The sequence below is a fragment of the Apaloderma vittatum genome, unplaced genomic scaffold (assembly GCF_000703405.1).
Source record: "Apaloderma vittatum isolate BGI_N311 unplaced genomic scaffold, ASM70340v1 scaffold30083, whole genome shotgun sequence".
Lineage (NCBI taxonomy): Eukaryota > Metazoa > Chordata > Aves > Trogoniformes > Trogonidae > Apaloderma > Apaloderma vittatum.
Window position 1 is genome coordinate 3348 of NW_009710362.1, and position 17693 is coordinate 21040.

Below are 17693 nucleotides of genomic sequence, written 5' to 3' on the forward strand. Positions count from 1 at the left end.
AGGACACCTCCTCCCTGCTGTGGTCCGAGGGTGGGGCAGCGATGCTTGGCTCTTACCAAACCTCGTTGCCCACCCGAGAAGAGCCTCACCTGACGTGGGCTCAGTGAGCTGCACAGGGAGATATGCCTGCTGCTTTCTGTCACTGCTGGGGCACCATCAGCTTCCTCCACCAGACATGCTCACGGAAAACCTCATCCACACCCACCTGGGCTTCTGCAGGAGGAGATCGTGGTGCCCGGAGAGGGAGCCTGGCCGGGGGTGGGGAACAGGAGACACCGCTTGAATCAGCGCTGCTACTCAGATAAAGGAACACTCCCACTGCACCCTGGGCCATGGCAGTGCTGCTCCGAGCCAGGGTATCACCTTCCTGCTCTCTTTTCCTGAAGCAAGGACCATCTCACCCCTGCCCCAAGAGCTCCCAGACAAGGCTGGAATCATCCTTCAAAGGTCTTTCCAGCCAGGTGCTGCTTCCGCACCTTCTCACCACCCTCATTGCTGGCACAGAACGTGGTGTTGGCATCTACCTCCCTCTAGCCATGCAGAACTCAACGTTTCCTCTTCTCTGAGCTCCTGCAGTAGAGCCCCTCCGGACCTTCCCCTTCACAGCTAGCAGAGCCAAGGCAGCGGGAACGGGCATCCTTTCCTGCAGCGCCCAAGTGCTTGACTGTTGTGTTTACCCTGTGCTTTAAGGGCAGTGCCGCTTCTCCTTCACTGGCTGGGGAAAACAAGGCAGACAGAAGGACTCGAGAGCATCCGTGCGCTGGGAGCTGAGCTTGACCTCCTGTGGCCCAGTATCCAGCCCATCCACCTCCCCCCTCACAGCAGGGAGAGCCATGAAGCAGGAGGCACTTCGCTGGCACTAGGCTCGGTGGTTCTGGGCCCAGCTGTGCAACAGCTGGAGCACAACACAGTGCGCGGCAAAGCATGAGCCGCACGCCCTTTGCCGAGCAGGCCGGTGAGCCCGAGGAAGCGCAGGAGCATCGCTGCTATGTGCAAGAGAACAGAGACTATTCTCCATCTCCACACTCTGTCCGAGTCGTGGTGTCTCAAGGGAAGTCGCCTTGAGCACAGAGAGAGGCTGCGCCAGGCTCAGCTGCAGCCAGGCTCCCGGCTGGGGCACCCCGCCAGCTTTCCTGGATTGGTTGTAACCCCTGTGCTGATTTTGTACATTAATGCTCTTTTCAGATGTAAATAAATGTTTATTTTTCAGCAAGCAGAGCCACTGCTTCTGTCTGCTCCCAGGGAGGGAAACAGCGCTCAGGCTGCAGGTGCGAGGGCACCGATTTGCACTGGTGCACATGCAGCCCCGGTTCCAGGGGTATTAGAGGCACCCAGGGCCCCTGGAGCCACAAGGCATTATGTTCCCCTCCCCAGGAATACAGAGAGGGAAGGAGGAAAATAACACACTTAACATGATGGTAATAAATAAAGGCCCTGGAGCTTCCAGCTGCTCTCCAAAGTGCTGCTGTGCACAAAGTGGAGCTGAGAAAAGTTCTTGACCCCAAAAGCACGAATCATGGCATGAAAGGGGAGGTGGTTTCAGGTTCCTCCCGGAAAGTAATCAGCAAGGTTACTGATGATTATTCTACACCTCCCGTTCCCTCCTCAGAAACCCACACAACAGAAAGAAGAAAAAGAGAGTTTTCAGCTTTTATTATTTTATCCAAGTCAGGAAATACTATTTTACTCAGACAGCTTGCCTTAGGGTAGCACCAGACTCCCTGCTGCCTGCACAGCCACCCTTTCGGCAATTAATGCTGTTTAAAGTCCTACATTTAAGGGATTGTCTCCTCAGGGAAACACTCTTCTATCAAATCTTCTCCCTTGTATCCCTCTCAGGCTCCTCTAGCACCCTTTTATTGAGCCTTTACCTCTGGGCTCCTGCAGCACCTTTTCTGTGGGTCTCTCCTTCCTAAATACACTGTTGCATCTCTCGCTCACCCCTTTTCCCAGTCCCCCAAAGCACTACAATCTATTGGATCTACTATCCTACCCCCTCAAAAAAACCAAAACCTTTCTTCTACCCACTGATCAAGCAAAATCAGCCTCAAGTCAATGCAGTCACTTTTTCCAGCACCTCCTGCCCAGCTCCAAAGGCACCGAGTCAGGGCTGCACTTGCTCTCCAGTTTTATTTTTACTTCTTTTCCCCTTTCTGCCCAAAATACTGCACCCAGTACAGCCTCAATACTCTGAGAAGCTTTCAGAGACGCTGCCTTCAGAGAATTGGCTCCACCTTATCAAAGCCAATTCTTCAGTGTGAAATCTCCCACAGCCGCAGCCACTGCCAGGTGCCCACGTGCACACATCCATGGCATTTGCTAAAGATTAAGAAATGGCAAGCTGTGGTAAGTTGAAGTGTTACATCCGAGAAAAAAGCCGGAGGCAAGAGCCAGACCTCTCCCACCTTTACCAAAGCCAGGCTGCCTAACCGGCCTCAGGCAGTCCATGAGAAGGGGTGACGAGCTCAAAGGATGGAGCCAGAATGGGTTTTTGTATTCAGGTCCAAAAATCAGAAGAAACACACAGTTTCTTCCTCTTCCCAAAGAGATTCTTCTAGACTTATCAAGGCCATGACTCACCCACTTCAGTTTCTGTTGGCTGTTGTTCCCCCTAGCTCCAAGGGTTCAGCAATACACAGGAACAGTAAGTCCCTGGAAACCACTTTACACCAATGTAAGTGCCACCAGAGCCCCTGGGGGCTCGCCCAGCTCCAGGAGACGGAGCAGTCTCTCCGAGGAGGAGGCCTCTTCCTGCATCATTTGTCGTGCCGTGGGCATTTTCAAAGGGCAGACACCAGAATGCCCTGGCAAAACTATTTCCAAACACAAAAGCCTGGAAATCAAAGGCAGGCAGTGGTTGAGGACCAAAGCTTTGCACCACAGCTCCCTCTGGGGTGCGATTTCTTTCACCCACCTCATGTGGGACACATTTATCCCTCAGTTCCTGTTCTGCCTTCCCTGGCGCCCGCTGCTTGCCAGAGGGCACTGAATCGTCTCAAGCTCTTCTTTCTCTCTCATGTCCTTCCAGGGGAACATCTGCCTTGCAACTGCTGTCACCGTCAGGATCTTGGCACTGACAAACCAGCCTGACAGAGTCTCGCCACAAAAACCAAGTTCTTTGGGACTGACTAACACGTGGTCAGAAGAGTCTGAACTGAATCTGGGTGGGCTGGTTGGAGGGAGAGGTTTTGAAGTACAGAGCTGGGCTGGCAGTAGAGCAGACATCCCAGTCAGAGATTAGGGCTGCGTGAGCCAAAAAAAAAAATAAATCACAAACTCCACTTCACTTTACCCATCTGCAACCAACCTGCCTTGCTCATTGCCTCAGATACGTTTTGTGGGGCTGTGCCAAGATGCACATTCTGTGCCAATCCACACGGCACAGGAGCCAGGGCAAGTTTCAGAAGCCTCAGGTGGGGATTGGATGCAGAAAAGGGCGATTAATTCATTGCTGTGGGTAACCATCAACTTACTAACACTGCACAGCCCTGAATGACAAAGGCTGCAGGGAGCTCAAGGCAGATCGAACTTCTGGGCTCTTAACCTAAACTTTTGGTACAAGCAACGATGACCCTGGGATCCCAGACAAACCAGGCCCAAGGAGCTGCTGGGTTGTCATCTTCTGCTGTCCCTCATTCTCCCAGGCACGTTCTCCGATGGCCGAGACCTTCCTCGACGCATCCACCAGCTGCCAGCAGTGCTGCTGGTGCAGCCCTTGCGCTCATTCTCCCAGGCACACTCAGCTTCCGGGTGGAACAATCACCCGACGTCAGTATTCCTGCAGCCGCCAGGAAAAAGAGGTCAGTCATCCTTCCAGAGGAACAAGGAACCTAAGGATTTTCCAAAGGGAAAACCAACCCACGGGCACGTAAGGGCTCAAGCACAGTCTCCCCTGGCGCAGGCCACGAGCGAGCGCTGGGCACACGCAGCAGACGGCCACTACATGCAGATGTTGCTCCCCTCCACACCACAGCCCTCTGCAGCTGTCCCAGGCTCCCACTCACCCTCCTGCTTTGTTAAGGCTCTAGCCAGCTCTGCCCTGGGGCTTGTAGCCTTTGGAGGTTTTGAGTCACAGTCTGCAGAGCTTTTCCTGAGGACAAACCAAAAGAAAATCAGTAACAGTGATAAGTCAGCAAGCGTTAAAAAAGAGCCTGCAGTCTGCATTATCCTGCCTTCGTGCTGCCTTCTCTCCCAAAAACCAGGAGTCTCTCCCCTCTCTGATTGCCTGTTGGTTGAACAAATTCCAGGAGACCAGGACACAGGCTTTGGGAACCACATCACAGGCAACTCTGACCACTAAGCAGGAGAGATGGGGGGCATGTATCCCTTTCTCTCAGCCTGGATCTGTCAGCAGAGGATGAGGCAGAGCCCAAGAACCGCAGTGAGAACAAAGTGCCAGAAATGCCAGCACCAACTTCAGAGCCTGAAGACTTGCCTGAACAAGGAGGGATTAGGTCCCTGCAACCCACCAGGACCAGATCATCACAAATGTGCCCAGCCATGCCTCCCCTCCAGCACAACAGTCACTTCATGTGCCCAGAGTCCCACCGTACCCATTTCTTCCACACGCTCCTCTAGGACAGCTGACAGCTCAGGCAAGCTCAGGGATTTCAAGGAAGGTGGCCATCCTTCCAGCACTGCAAGAAAGAGGAACCACACTTGTCATCAATCTGCATACTCTGTGACAGAGCAGAGACAACGGTTCAGTGCTGCTGTGAAGCACCCACACCCAAAGTGCCTCCACTTACAGGTTCCGAGTCACAGGGGAAGAGAGAGCTGGAACTGCCTGTGATAACCTGACGGGATTTTTCCTGGCAATTCTACCCCATATTTATGGGTTTTGGTTTTCAACTTATACTGGCTGAGTTATATATTAGAAGAATCTCAAAGAGATTAAGCACAGCACACACAAGTTCGCAGGACTGCTACTTGTCTCGCTTTTAAAACACAAGCAACAAAACCACATCTCTGAATGCAGGACCACCTGCCAGCTCCTCGTCGTAAGGAGCTGGTGGGCCAAGCGTGCCCAGTCACACGTGGCAGCTCACCCCAGGGCCTGAACAGCACATTTCCCCAAGACCAGGTCAGGGAACCAACCTCAGCTTGCGATTCAGACGCTGCTCTAGTGCACAGCGCAGGAAGCCACGGGTCTGCAACACAGGGCTGGCACTGGGTGCCTGTGCTACAGCTTTGTGCTGTTAGCCACAAACACCTGCCTGACTCCCAAACCTCCCACTTGCTAAGAGCCAAAAGATGCCAAGAAACTGCTGCAGTTGAAGTCCAAACACCTCAAGTGCTTTAAATCCTTTCCCTGAGCAAGAAGCTTTATATTACATTGAAATTTTTTCATTACATTTAGGGATTTGGTTGCTCATCAGTTAGAGGTCACTTCTAACTTCATTCTTTGAGCAATGAAAAGACAAGGACATGGGTACAAGGACATGGGTTGCTCTGGGATTTCCAACCATTTACACATCCCTTGCACCCATTTCTGTAGTTTTATAAGGTCTTACTCACTCGGGCGCTCACCAGGCCGCCTGCTCTCGCCAGCTCCCAGCTGCACCTTTGCATCCAGTGCTCCGCTGACTGCCTGCTCTTGGGTTAGCCGGGAGGACAGCTCTGCTTGACAGGATCTGCCAGACAAGACAAAGGCCATCAGAAGCACTCGTAGGGCCACTCCTCGGAACAACGTGCCAGTCTGTGCACTCCTACGCCCTGCAAGTACCTGCTCAGGGTGCCGAGGGAGCGCATCTAACGCCCTGGGTTACAAACTGCTCCTTGTTCCTTCCCAGGAAGAGGAAGATGTGCCCCAGACAAAGCTCAGGGCGCTCTCCATTGTGCCCCATCTCCACAGTAATCTCTGCCCCTGTCCACAGAGGTGCTGCGGGGGGAGAAGAAAAGGAGGGGGCAGGGTGAGGAGGAGAAAGCCCGAGCCAGGGGCTGTGCCTGGTTTGTACGAGAGCCAGGCCTGATCCAAGGTTTCTAAAGGGCAAATGAAGCTACTGCAGGGCAGGCATCAGGTCAAAGCCCAAGAGGCACACAAAGTTCTCTGGCTGTCATTGTACCAACAATTCCAACAGTGTATGGCCTCAGCTCCTCACTTTGGGGGAAAAGTAATAAAAAAAAAGAGACAAGTACTCTGCCCCTTACAGCTCAGAATATTGCTTTGCCGTCCTTTTGGAAGCCAAGCCCAGTTCACACAGTGAGCAGACCTCATGCCCTGCAGGGCTAGGAACTATAAGCAGTAGGCTTAATGCCACCTCCAGGGACACTTCTGCTCCATCAGTGGACGGAACAGGACCCATGACAGGAGTCCAACTGGGGCAGGGGGAAAAGCACCACAAGGCAACAAAAGGTGGGGGAAGACAGAAGACAGGGGTCTGAGTAAACACAGATTTTTCTGCCGGGTGTCAGAGTTGGAAGAAAAGCATTCCTCACTAGCCAGGGCAAGACATTGTAAGTCCTTCGATGCAATCTGGAAGGTAGAAACTCTCTCATGCATTCACCCGCTCAGTTACACCCTGGTCACAGGGTCTCATGTAAGCACAAAGCACTCAACCTTTTGGTTCCTCCTGGTTGAAAGAGGAACACCCAGCATCTCTGAAAAGTTTACATCTCATTAAGGCTTCACATGCGCTCACGTGGCTGCGACTTTCACCTGAAGAAAGTCAGGCAGGATCCAAAATGGGTTCAGATCCCTGGTGAGCTCTCCTGCCTTACCCTAAGTATCACCTGCAAGGCTACCAATAGGAGCTCTGATCCCTATACAGCCCAAATCCCATTTCCCAGTAGCCTCAGTGCCATTTCTTGGGAATGACTTACTTAATCTGATCCAGTAGAACTCCAGCATCCTTGGTGATGGCCTGAGCCTCTCTGAGCTGGCACTGGATGGCGTTCCAGGTCTCATCCCGCTCCATCAAACAGCTCTCAGCCACGGCACGCAGCTTCTGCTCCTGGCACACCTGACCCTTCATCACCTCCACCTCTTCGCACCTCTAAAGTGGAGCAGAAGGGAGGGTTAGGCTGGAAGTAGCACACATTACTCACACGGGACATGTCAAAGCAGACACAAGTCCCTGCTATTTTAATGGCTTAGGCAGCCAGAGGGTTCCTGCAAAAGTGCATACAATCCAGTGGGCAAAGAAGCTGCGTAAGATTTGCACACCGAATATAGTTTCTCTCCACATAAAGACCAGCCCCACAGTTACAATTCCCCCTCCCTCTTCATCTACGATTCTATGATTTACAAAGACACTTAGGAGGCCCAGTTTCCCAAGTCAGGAGTCTGTTCACTGATGGCTGCACAACTTGAAAAAAAAAATGACACTACTGAAAGAGTCAGTATTCAAATTCCTCCCACTCCCTCTTCTAGCTCTCAGATGGATGGAAAGTAGAGACACAAAGGCTTCAAAAGCACAAAGCACGGAGGATGAGGAGTTGATAAGCTGCGCTTAGTGTGACCTGATCTACTTGACACCAGGCGTGTCCACTGAAAGTTGTGTCTTTCCTTTACCTCGGGCCACTAAAGGCACAAAAATGCTACTGACTGGTTAGTACAGTGTGGTAAAACATTAAGCAGCTCCTGGCAGATTTCTTACCTTGTGCAGCTGAATGGCCAGCTCCTGCATCTCAGCCTCCAGTCGATCAGCGTAGGCCAGCTCCAGGGCATCACTGGGCGGCCGAGCGTTGCTGTGCCACCGTGCAATGGCAGAAGTCATCTTCCTCTTAGGGCCAAACAAACTGGTGGGAGAATGGCAAACTGTCAAGGAGCAAACAGTGCACCCCTCGACCCAAAGGCGCCTCTGTGGTCTCCTGCTTCCTCCAAGCATCTCCAGAACCAGGAACCTGTTACAGCCAAGAACTAGGGGATACGAGTATCATGTGGGAGACAGGAAAGCAGTCACTAGCTAAGTTTTCCTGATCAGGTTGTGCTCATGGTTTGTAAAAGGAGAAAGACAAGGACAACACTTCGGACACTCACGTGATGCCAATTTCCTTCAGATCGCTCTCTGTGAGGGTTAGGAATATCCTGAGGTCAACATCCTGCTCCTCAAACACTTGCAGATACTTCAGGCACCCAATCTGCTCAAGGAACGTTGCCAGGTCCTGCAATCCATCCAAAACAGATTTGTCTGTAACCCTCAGACAAAAACCTTACCATTCCTTGTAGGTCATAAGCATCTGCTTCCTCACGTCGTTGTGCCTTTCTGGGTTCTAGCAGCAGCCACGATTTCCTCTGGTTAAACGCCCTGCTACACAGTCACACGACACAACTGCCTGCCTGCTGCAGCCATTCCCTTTTGTAACACATGCAGGGGAGACACACTGGTATCTACCCCAGCCCACAGCACAGCCATGCTTAGCAACACACCCGCAGGCCTCAAGGGTCTCAAATATCCCTCCAAGCAACAGCAACACTTAAGCAAACAGTTTTCCACGAAGGAAATTGCCATTTCACAAACATTTAAGTTCAGGCAGAGGCTTGGAATCAAAGGGGTTTTGTTGACAGCTTTCCTTTGATCTGAGAAGCAAAAAAAAGCAAAAGCAGCTTGGGCAACCCTGAAAAAAGTCCCTATGCCTGACATGGCGACACAGCGTGCGCTACCTCAGAGACAGCTTTCTGTGATTCTGTGTGTGGTTACCTGGGGCCCTGTATAGGCAGGGGGCTCAGGAAGGATTAGGTGCTGACTAGAGCCCCCAGCTTTCCACAGGCAGTGGGTCCACTGGCTATCACTGTTGCTGTAGCGGTTCTTGATCTTAAAGCTCTTGGCTTGTTTCCGACTAGGGGGACTGTTTGCATGGTCAGAGTCCTGAAAAAAGGAAAAGAACAACACACAAAATGGAAAGATCAAGGATGATCGTGCAAAGACGTCAGCATCATCAAAGCTAACGAGTGTAGACTCCTTCAAGCCACAAGCTCTAAATCCAGACAGCGGTCTACAGTCACAAAGACTAACAAAGCCCTTATTAGGAAGGGCTGAGTCAAGTAACTCCCAAGACAGCAGCTTGGTACCACAGAATGGTATCAGGCTTTGCAATCCTAGCTTAGGAAGCAACATGCCAGAGCAAAGAGCAATGCCAAATCCTCCCTGAACAACACAGCACCCTGAGATCCCACCTGCAAGAAGCTCCTCAAGATACATGTGACTTTTGCTCAAGTTCAGCTACATCATCTTTCTGTACCTCAGCCCCAGAGCCATGTCTTGAACCACAGAGTAACTTCCAATCTCTTCCTCTTTCTGTACTTCATAAAGGCCAACACAGCACTGCTGTGCTTCTCCAAACCTTACTAGGCTGCCGGTGATCTCATCAAGCACAAGCACTGACCACCATCTAGCTAAAAGCAAGCAAAGAGTGCAGAAGCTGGAGAAAATTTTAAAAAGTTACTGACTCGCCATTAACAATCTGCTCTGGAGTGAATGTGCTGTGAGAGCTGGCTACTAGCTGAAGATCAGACAAGTAAATCCATAATATTCAAATACAGAAACTGGCTTTCTTGTCCCTGCAATAGCACCTTTCCCAGCCTGGCCCTACAGCCTCCCAATTCCTAGCAGGCTGTGGAAGGGTGACAGCACTGGCAGCAAAAGGAATATTGAAACCCCCACCTCATTGCTTTCCAAGGAGCCTTCACTGCTGACACCCAGAGCTTTGGTCAGGCAGTCACTGCTGCTGCTGCTGCTCCTGACAGCTGCTAAGTTGTTGTTGAAGAAAACATTATCTTCTAGAAAGGAATAGGAACATAAAAGTCTGAGTCTCAACTTCCTTCAAGCAAAACCTGCTTGAAGTGTAAAGTAAGCGGAAATCCTGAGCAAGGCTACATACACAGCACTCACGACAAGACAATGCCAAGACAAATATCAGAAAAAGGCACTAACCTTTCTCCAAGACTGTTCAGTACCACAGAGAACAGGAAGGCTGGGTGTGTGTTTCTGTGAGGCTCTTGGTTACAGGGTAGACAAGTGGGTTATTACTAATGGGAGAGCAGGCTTGGCAGCAAAGCTCAGGAAAGGCCTTTCCTTGAGCCAATGCACAGCCACATTATCCTGTATTAATTTGGGAACCACCCATAGATCCTTCCTTTGCAGTGCTCTGCAGAATCACAGAATGGTGAGGTTGGAAGGCACTCTGAAGGTTATCTCGCTCAGTTCCCTGTTCAAGTAGGGCCACTTACAGCCAAGGATGGGGACTTCTCAACCTCTGATGCCCTGTTCCAGCATGCAGTCACACAGTAGGTTAAAAAAAAAAAAAAAAAGGCATTTCCTTCTGTTCAGAGGGAGCTTTCTGTCTTTCAGCATGTGCCCATGGCCTCTTGTCACCGGACACCGCTGAAAACAGCCTTCCTCCATCTTCTTCACACCCTCCCTTAAAATTATTTGTACAGATTGATGAGATCCCCATGGATCTTGTCTGTAGGCTAAACCACTTCAGCTCTCTCAGCCTTTCCTCAGGAGAGACACTCCAAATCTCAACATCTTAGTGAGAAAGGAACATCTAAGTCAAAGGATTGGTCTCACATCCAAGTGCACACTACAGACAGGTCTTTTCTGAGATGGTGACTTACCTCTGCTGCTGCTGCTCTCTACATCCTGCTCATTAATTGGGGAGGTAACATCCCGGTTCCGTATATCATCTGCTTCACAGCTGCCATCGTCATTGAAGGTAACATAGCCTTGAGGAGGGACCTGCTCTGTGTGCAAGAGAAAGAGAGAACAAACAAGTTACTGGGGAGGCTCCAGCGGGAAAAGTAACCACTCAGGGATTTGAAAATAATCAAAAGAGACTGTCTTCTCAACTAGCAGGTTTCATCCTAAAAAGGACAGCAAAAGAAAAATGAAACGCATACACCTACAGCCTGCCTCACACAAACACACCTTACTTGCACTTGACTTAGATGGCTGCACTGGAAAAAAAAAAAGTTAGAGGAAGAGGCCTCGCAGCAGAGACATACCTTAAATAGCAGGTTTCACTACTTCCTCACCTCTTCAGACACAAGTTAATGGAGAAAAATCACCTGCCTAAGAGCAAGGTGCCAGCTATGTCCCATTCCCAGCCAAACCCACCCTGTAAACCCAAATCCTCTGCACCTGTGTCAAAACCCTAGGAGCACCCCAGTGACATTTAAGAAGCCGACAGTGCAACTTCAATAGTCACTGCCTGCAGGGCAGTCTCTTAAGAGACTTATTAAGAGAATGAACTGAACTTTGAAAATGTTTTTAAGTCCATCTTCTTAGTTATTCTAGATGACTAGGTAACCAGCCTGAGGAATACCTGTGGCTGACAGATACCAGAAAACTCATAGCACTGCACCTGCAGGTTGATTTCTGAACTGGGATCATCTTTCTCTTGGCCTACTGCAGAGGTTTTGTAATCTCACTTTTTAGTAGTATTTCAAGCATCAAGGAAGACAGAACCAACAGGTCTAGAAGCACCAAGTTTACTTCTACAACGAATGACATCTTTGCCTGTGTGACCACTTCCTCCGTCATCAGCTTGAGGAGGGTTCTCAAACTTCTGAGCCTGCTTCAGCAAGGGAAGCTAGGCTGTTCTCAAGAGTCAGGGGAAGAGTGATTGAGGTAAGAGCAGCATTTGCTCCATAGAAGTGTTCCACTAATCAATATTCAGCCCTGACAAAAAGAGTTCAAAGGACTTTCTTTTTAAATCAGAGATTGCATAGCCTTTTACGATAGTATTCACTATCTTTGTTTCTGTACAAACTCCACACAAATTCCAAATGAAGAGGAAAAAAAAAGCTTGCACACAAATACCTGTAAAAGACTCTCAGAATTCTAACAGTTCTCACCATAGCAAGACTGCTTCTTTCCTCCGATTCCAACTGCTGTTATCTTAGCCAAAGCCTGGGGCCCATCATGGATGCTGGGACCCTTGGTCCTCCGAACAGGTCTCTGTCTCTGGGGAGCAGAACATGACTCATCTGATGAGCTCAGCTCTTCGTATTTTCCTGTAGTTCAAACACAGATCGTCAGCAGCACAGTAATTAGTTTACCTACTCTATTTGCTACCAAGCCTGTAAATGCAGTGGAAAGAAAAAAGGAAATGTTAAAAAGTGAGAGGGTGAAACAGTTTTAACTAGGTCAGAAAAGGACCAGCAGACAAGAAAGAGTTGGACCTATGCCTCTTCCATCCTTCAAAAGGAATTTTCAGGAGACACCAGCTGGTACTACCCCATACTCACAGTAACATACTCTCAAAACAAACACCTCTCTCCAGGTTCTATCTTAAAAAGAACAAACCAGAACATCTCTTTGTTACCTGGACCCCTGCAGAAGACCTTGGGCACTGGGGCTGCATGCAAGTCTATCAGCCCCACGATCTTCGTATGTCCGTACTTCATGGCCAGTGTTCGTGCTGTGGCCCCAGTGTTATCTCTGACATCTGCCTTCGCTCCCTACAGAAAAAAATAAATACACACTTAAGATATACCTAAATATATACCTGAATGCCAAGTAGTCCAGGTACATGGCTCTTGGGCATTGCCCCAGGGAAATAGTTCGTTTTCTCTGAAAAGTGTTTTGCATTGCTGCCTCCTTCTGGAGGCATGACCACTTACATGGGATATTAATAACAAATGGTTTAACATTGAGACATGCATGTTCATAAACTCTCAGAGGCCGAATACATCCACTAGCTTGAGCATGCAAGCCTGTAAACACAATAAATGTTACTGCTTTAGTCATTTTCCAAGTTGGTCATGAACCAGTAAAGTCTGGACAGTTAGACCCTACTCCTATTTGTGCTAGGCCAGTGTAAAATCAGAATAGCTGATACTTTGATAACAGTCCTGCAAGTCTGGGACTTCAGAAGCGACTGTCAAGGATCAAACCTAATACTAAGAAGCCTGGTGTTAAAATCATGGCTCTTCCTCCAAGGGCTGGAACCACAGGTTTTCAGCTTTACAGAGCCCTGTCTAGACACTTACATGATTGAGAAGGTACTGAACAATTATCTCATGGCCAGAAGCAGCTGCTTCCATCAGAGGTGTATATCCATACACTGGCTCCCTAGTGAGAAAACACAAAGACAGACCAGGAGAATCAAAGCTGAAATACGCTGCAGCCTCTGCCATACCCGAACAGAGCATCTCTGGCCTCCACGCTCAGCTCATCACAAACTCTGCCACGCGCTGGCTGTCCTACCACACTCTGGTCTATCTCAGTAAAACTCCCCAAGAAGATACAGCAAGTGTTAAGCCTACTGGCTCCACAGCAACAGATTGCTCTGCCAGTTGCAAATCAGTGGTAAAATCAGTTTTGCAGGAGCTAACAAAGCAAGAACCTCTTGTTGACCTCAGACAATTCAATGTGCATAAACGTAGAAGCAGTTTCCATGGCATGGGAGCGCACTGCACACAAAACGAACTCCAAGTACAGAGAAAATTCAGTGAAAGGACCTGTAAAGTACACTTGAGTTCAGAAGGTGTTGTACTTGTTAGCTTTCCAAGTTTGGCCCATAATTAAACAAGCAGTAAGTCTACTTTCTCTTGATCTCATCGATATAAACAAACAGTGACAGTATAGGCAGACTCCATACGGCAGGAAATGGGCTAATGTATGGGCTATTAGAGCATGCCATACTTTCTAAGGGACAGAAGGAAAGGCAAAAACATGCATCTTATCCCTGGCTGTGTTCGAGCATGCTCACTTGCCAACTGCTGCTTTCATATCAGAAATATCTCTTCAGAAATAAAACTTACTTGCAGTTGGCATTTGCCCCATTGTCCAGTAAGAACTTGACCATCTGCTGATGCCCGGCGCTGGTGCAGTGAAATAAGGCCGTCCAGCCATGGATGTCCTTCATCTCCAGCTCTGCGCCTTGCTTCAAGAGAAGAGAGAATGTTCTTTACTGGCTCCCCCTCTGCTGATCTCTTAGCCACTGTCCCTCTGCGCTATGACACCAAGGGAGTTTAAACCCCTGTCAGGAAGCTGAGCTTGCAACAGAACACAAATCACACGCTTTGGTGAAGTCTCTTACCCTGCACACTTAAACCACGCCCCGCACCTTTATGTATTTTTTGTGGGATACGCACCTGCAGAAGAAAGTAAGCGACACTTTCGTTTCCACAGCTGGAGGCCAGCATGAGTGGCGTCTGGCCCTCTGGTGTTGGGATATTCACATTCACTCCTGCTTCGAGCAGCAGGTGTACGACGGTGTCGTGGCCAATGTAGGAGGCGTACATCAGTGGAGTCCAGCCACCGCAGTTCCTCTTATTTAAATCTAGATCTCCACTAAAGAATAGAGAAAAGAATTCAGCTGAATGACTCTCCCAGAGCTGTAAGTCCCAGTAGGCTCCTGCAGCCTCTCATTATCATCAGTGTATTGAAAGAAGACTGAAAAATAAACGCATGCTAGCACTGAAGTCTGCATGGGAACTCCTACCAGTGACAAGCCGTAACTGGCAGCCAGTAGCCACAGACCTGTGCCCTCCCAGCCCCTCCTTACCGCTGAATACAGTCCTGCACCACCTCATACTGGCCGACCGAGGAGGCGGTATGCAAGTCCAGGGGCACATCCAGCTCTTCCCGACAGATCATCTGACCCACCCCATGCCACATGGAGAGGCTGCGGCTCAGCAGCTCTGACTCGCTGGCTTCATCGCTCAGCTCCGACATTCTGCCCTGCGCAACCAAAGCAAAGCAGAACTTTCAGCTGCTGATCTTCATTTGCTACAGAACACGGCATCACCCGTTGGCACTACAGCTCCGAGGTGCCCTGGGCTCGGGAAGTGAGGTCATCTCAGAGGTACAGCAATGCAAATTCCTACCTCTACTTTGACGGCCTCCTCCTGAAGCAGTAAGTTTTGCTGAGGAGGTTTTGCCAGCAGTTCTTCCTTGCTGCAGTGGACTCTGGGATTTGAAGACACTGGAAAAACAACAGTCAATAATGCTAAGAAACAATCTTTCAAACCGCATTTTAAGCCTTCAAAAGCACTGGCTTTATTTCCTTTCCTTCTAATCCAAATATGCCTAACGTGGCTTTAGATAGCCTCGTCAAGAGAAGACTAACCAGCTATTTAAGCACTGATGGCATGCTTAGTGCTATACAAAAGGATGTAATTCTTGGTCTGCACGTTTTATAATTCAGAGAATTAAGAATTCATGCATCAGATGTTTCTGGTCTTTCTTCATCTGTCTTACATTAGAGGATGGCCCTGCTTAAATTAAGAAAACCTCATTAATAATCACAACTGTCCTTGCTCTCAGAAGCAGTTAATACCACCCAAACAGGGTACAGCTTGATAACATAATGAAGTGTGCAAGTAGATCATTTCTATCATTTGTTTCATCACTTCAGAAGTAGCTCAGTCCTGCCTTTGTGACTCTAAAAAATTGCTGGAACACTTGGAGCAGCAGCACACCTGCCCATTCATTATCTGAGCATGTCCACCATCCCACAGACAGGAACTTAAGTCGGTGCAGTTTCATGACTGTCTGAAAGGTTTTTTGCCACGTCTGGCCTCGGGGAGCAACTGCATATTGAACATTTTAACCACTTGCAGGAGAGCATTCTTGTTCAGCACTTCATAAGAACCTGTTCGACGTGGCTGCACCTGTTATCTTCAGCTGCAGTTTCAGGCTAATTCAAGTCAACCCAAGGGGAAGCACCTCCCACTCCCTGCAGTCGCACTGCCCACCATGCAGCCCTGCTGGGGCTTGTATCAAGTTGGGCAGCTCAGCCAACAAGCATTCTTTCTTTTTTTGTCCCGAGATGTTCTTGCCAGTTTAATTCTTCAGACTGATTCATTCTGGGGTCATGCAAATGCCAGATTTGGCACTGATGAAGAATGAAAAAGAACGGGAACACGCTTTTCAGCAGCAGTTGCCCTTTACACTGCCTCAGCTCTAGCATTTCAAAATCATACTTATTTTCTAAAAAACTGTGAGTCTTTGCCTTGCAAGTACCAGCTCCTTATGTTATAACATAAGCAAGATGCCTTTAATTCCTACTCTTCACTCCCTATCTAGATCCCTTTTTCCCCTATTTCTTCAGTTTAAAAGAGAAAAGTACCATCCATTCTACCCAACCATCAGCATGTTCTGGAAATAAATGTTTACTTTCTTAGGTAAAGTAGGTGCTTTTGCACATATCTTAACAGCAAGAATTGGCATTGCACCAGCAACCCAGAGGCCTCAGGGCAGCACACAAACAAAAGACACCTCACAATCAAACCAGAAGCAGATATAAGTGGATTTAAGTGGATCCTAAGGGGCAAAGGTAAGTATTTCTTACTAGAACAGATTAAAGCCGGCCCTGGAAGGCAAAAAGGCAAGCTCACAGTTAAAGGAGGTAAAATCCAGGACACTTTGGAGAAGCACATTCAGATGAAAGCAAAGCTCACAGGCCTCTCTGCAGCCCTCCCTGCTAACTGGATACATTAACCCTAACAGAGGTGTTTGGTCTCTGTCAGAAGCAGCCCCACAGCAAGTACCAGTCACCAATGCTTTTTACCAAGCTGATCCACAGGCAACAGGGCAACAGTGACAGAAAGGTTATGTTTGACTCCACAGTATTCAAGACTCTCAGCCTAATTTCTACCACCTGCACTGTACTCTGTCTATATCCTTGCTCTTCTTATTTTTTAACTCTGAGATCACCCCAGCCTGAACTGGAGCACGTCCTCAGCTCCGCAAGCACCTAAGAGGATACAGAGGCCAGCAGAACAGAATCCAGGAGAACAATACAAGTGATCAGAGCCCTGACGACTGAAATGAAAAGACTAGGAGAGATAAAAATCAGAGTTGGGTAGTCTAAACAGGAGATGCCTGGAGGGAACATGCCTTAAGAGCCTTCAAATACATAAATAATTGCTGCAGAGACGACAACAGAAAAAATCTGTTCTTTGCAGCCACAGTGAATGACATGGCATAACAGGTTTAAGTCATAGCACGGAAGACCTTGGTTAAAGACCACAAAAAAACCGGTAAAAGTAAAAACAAGAACACTGTGATGGATCCCACTTGGTCCCCATGTGTTGCCTGGTCTAGTCGAGAGGTGGCGTCCCTGCCCATGACAGGGAGGTTGGATTAAATGATCTCTAAGGTCCCTTCCAACCTAGGCCATTCTATGATTCCCAGCAGAGATTCAGTTGCTAAAGAAAAAGACCTCCTGAACATTTACAGGCTGTTCTCTTGCTTTGGGGCACAGCAATTAAGCTAATATTTTCTAGAGAACTTCCACAGTCCCATTAGGCTGTTATTAGTGATCATATCTACTACATCAACACCCAGCTATTTATCAGAAGCAGAACTCCACAGCACTAAGGCTCAAAGCAGGTGAACACCACTGTCTTAAATTCAGAGTCCGCTGCCTGAATAGACAGGAAGACTAGAACACAAGAAAAGCGATAAAAAACTCGCTACAGAAAGCACAGCAGAAAGCATTTTGAGTGTCTTTTTGGAGGACAAACCCGAGGAACAAGTGGCAGGAGAAGAAAGAGGGCCATAGAGCCATACTAAAATGGACAGAACGCGATTTGGGATGCAGCTGAGGCACTCAGTCCCCAACACAGAACGAACCCAACCCCCCCCACTGATCCCCACTCCCCAGGCTCCGCGCAGACCTCCCGGCTCTGCCCAGCTCCCTGGGACACCGGCCCAGCAGCCCCCGGCTCCTTCTGCGCCGGGAGACACAGCGCAGCAAGAATCTGCCGGAGGATGCAAGAAGCCCTGTTAGAGGCC

General features: G+C 49.0%; 2 protein-coding genes across 2 annotated transcripts in view; one reads left to right on the forward strand and one right to left on the reverse strand.

The window, feature by feature from the left end:
• LOC104272317 (glucagon receptor-like) overlaps positions 1 to 1065 on the forward strand; it is a gene marked incomplete at its 5' end in the record, with an annotated part of 4387 nt that extends 3322 nt beyond the window's left edge. Inside the window, 1 exon segment of the mRNA XM_009867282.1 lies at positions 952 to 1065. Within this exon segment, the coding sequence (XP_009865584.1) occupies positions 952 to 1065 (114 nt within the window).
• A 2951-nt stretch (positions 1066 to 4016) lies between these two features.
• Positions 4017 to 14627, reverse strand: ANKS3 (ankyrin repeat and sterile alpha motif domain containing 3). The gene is made up of 15 exons (XM_009867281.1): positions 14458 to 14627; positions 14045 to 14243; positions 13712 to 13833; positions 12938 to 13019; positions 12271 to 12406; positions 11801 to 11959; positions 10562 to 10687; positions 9606 to 9721; positions 8643 to 8810; positions 7982 to 8106; positions 7599 to 7740; positions 6823 to 6995; positions 5518 to 5633; positions 4554 to 4637; positions 4017 to 4090 (listed from the first exon to the last, which is right to left on the reverse strand). The coding sequence occupies exons 1-15, from the start codon at positions 14625 to 14627 to the stop codon at positions 4017 to 4019; spliced, it is 1992 nt and encodes a 663-aa protein (XP_009865583.1).
• Positions 14628 to 17693: the final 3066 nt, after the last annotated feature.

Coding starts and splice junctions, on each gene's coding strand:
- ANKS3 (XM_009867281.1), bottom strand. CDS start 14,627: ATGTCGGAGCTGAGCGATGAAGCCAGCGAGTCAGAGCTGCTGAGCCGC. Junction 10,688..11,800: donor AAAGAAGCAGTCTTGCTATG/GTGAGAACTGTT, acceptor TCTTGCACACAG/AGCAGGTCCCTCCTCAAGGC. Junction 6,996..7,598: donor TGGCCATTCAGCTGCACAAG/GTAAGAAATCTG, acceptor GCTCCACTTTAG/AGGTGCGAAGAGGTGGAGGT.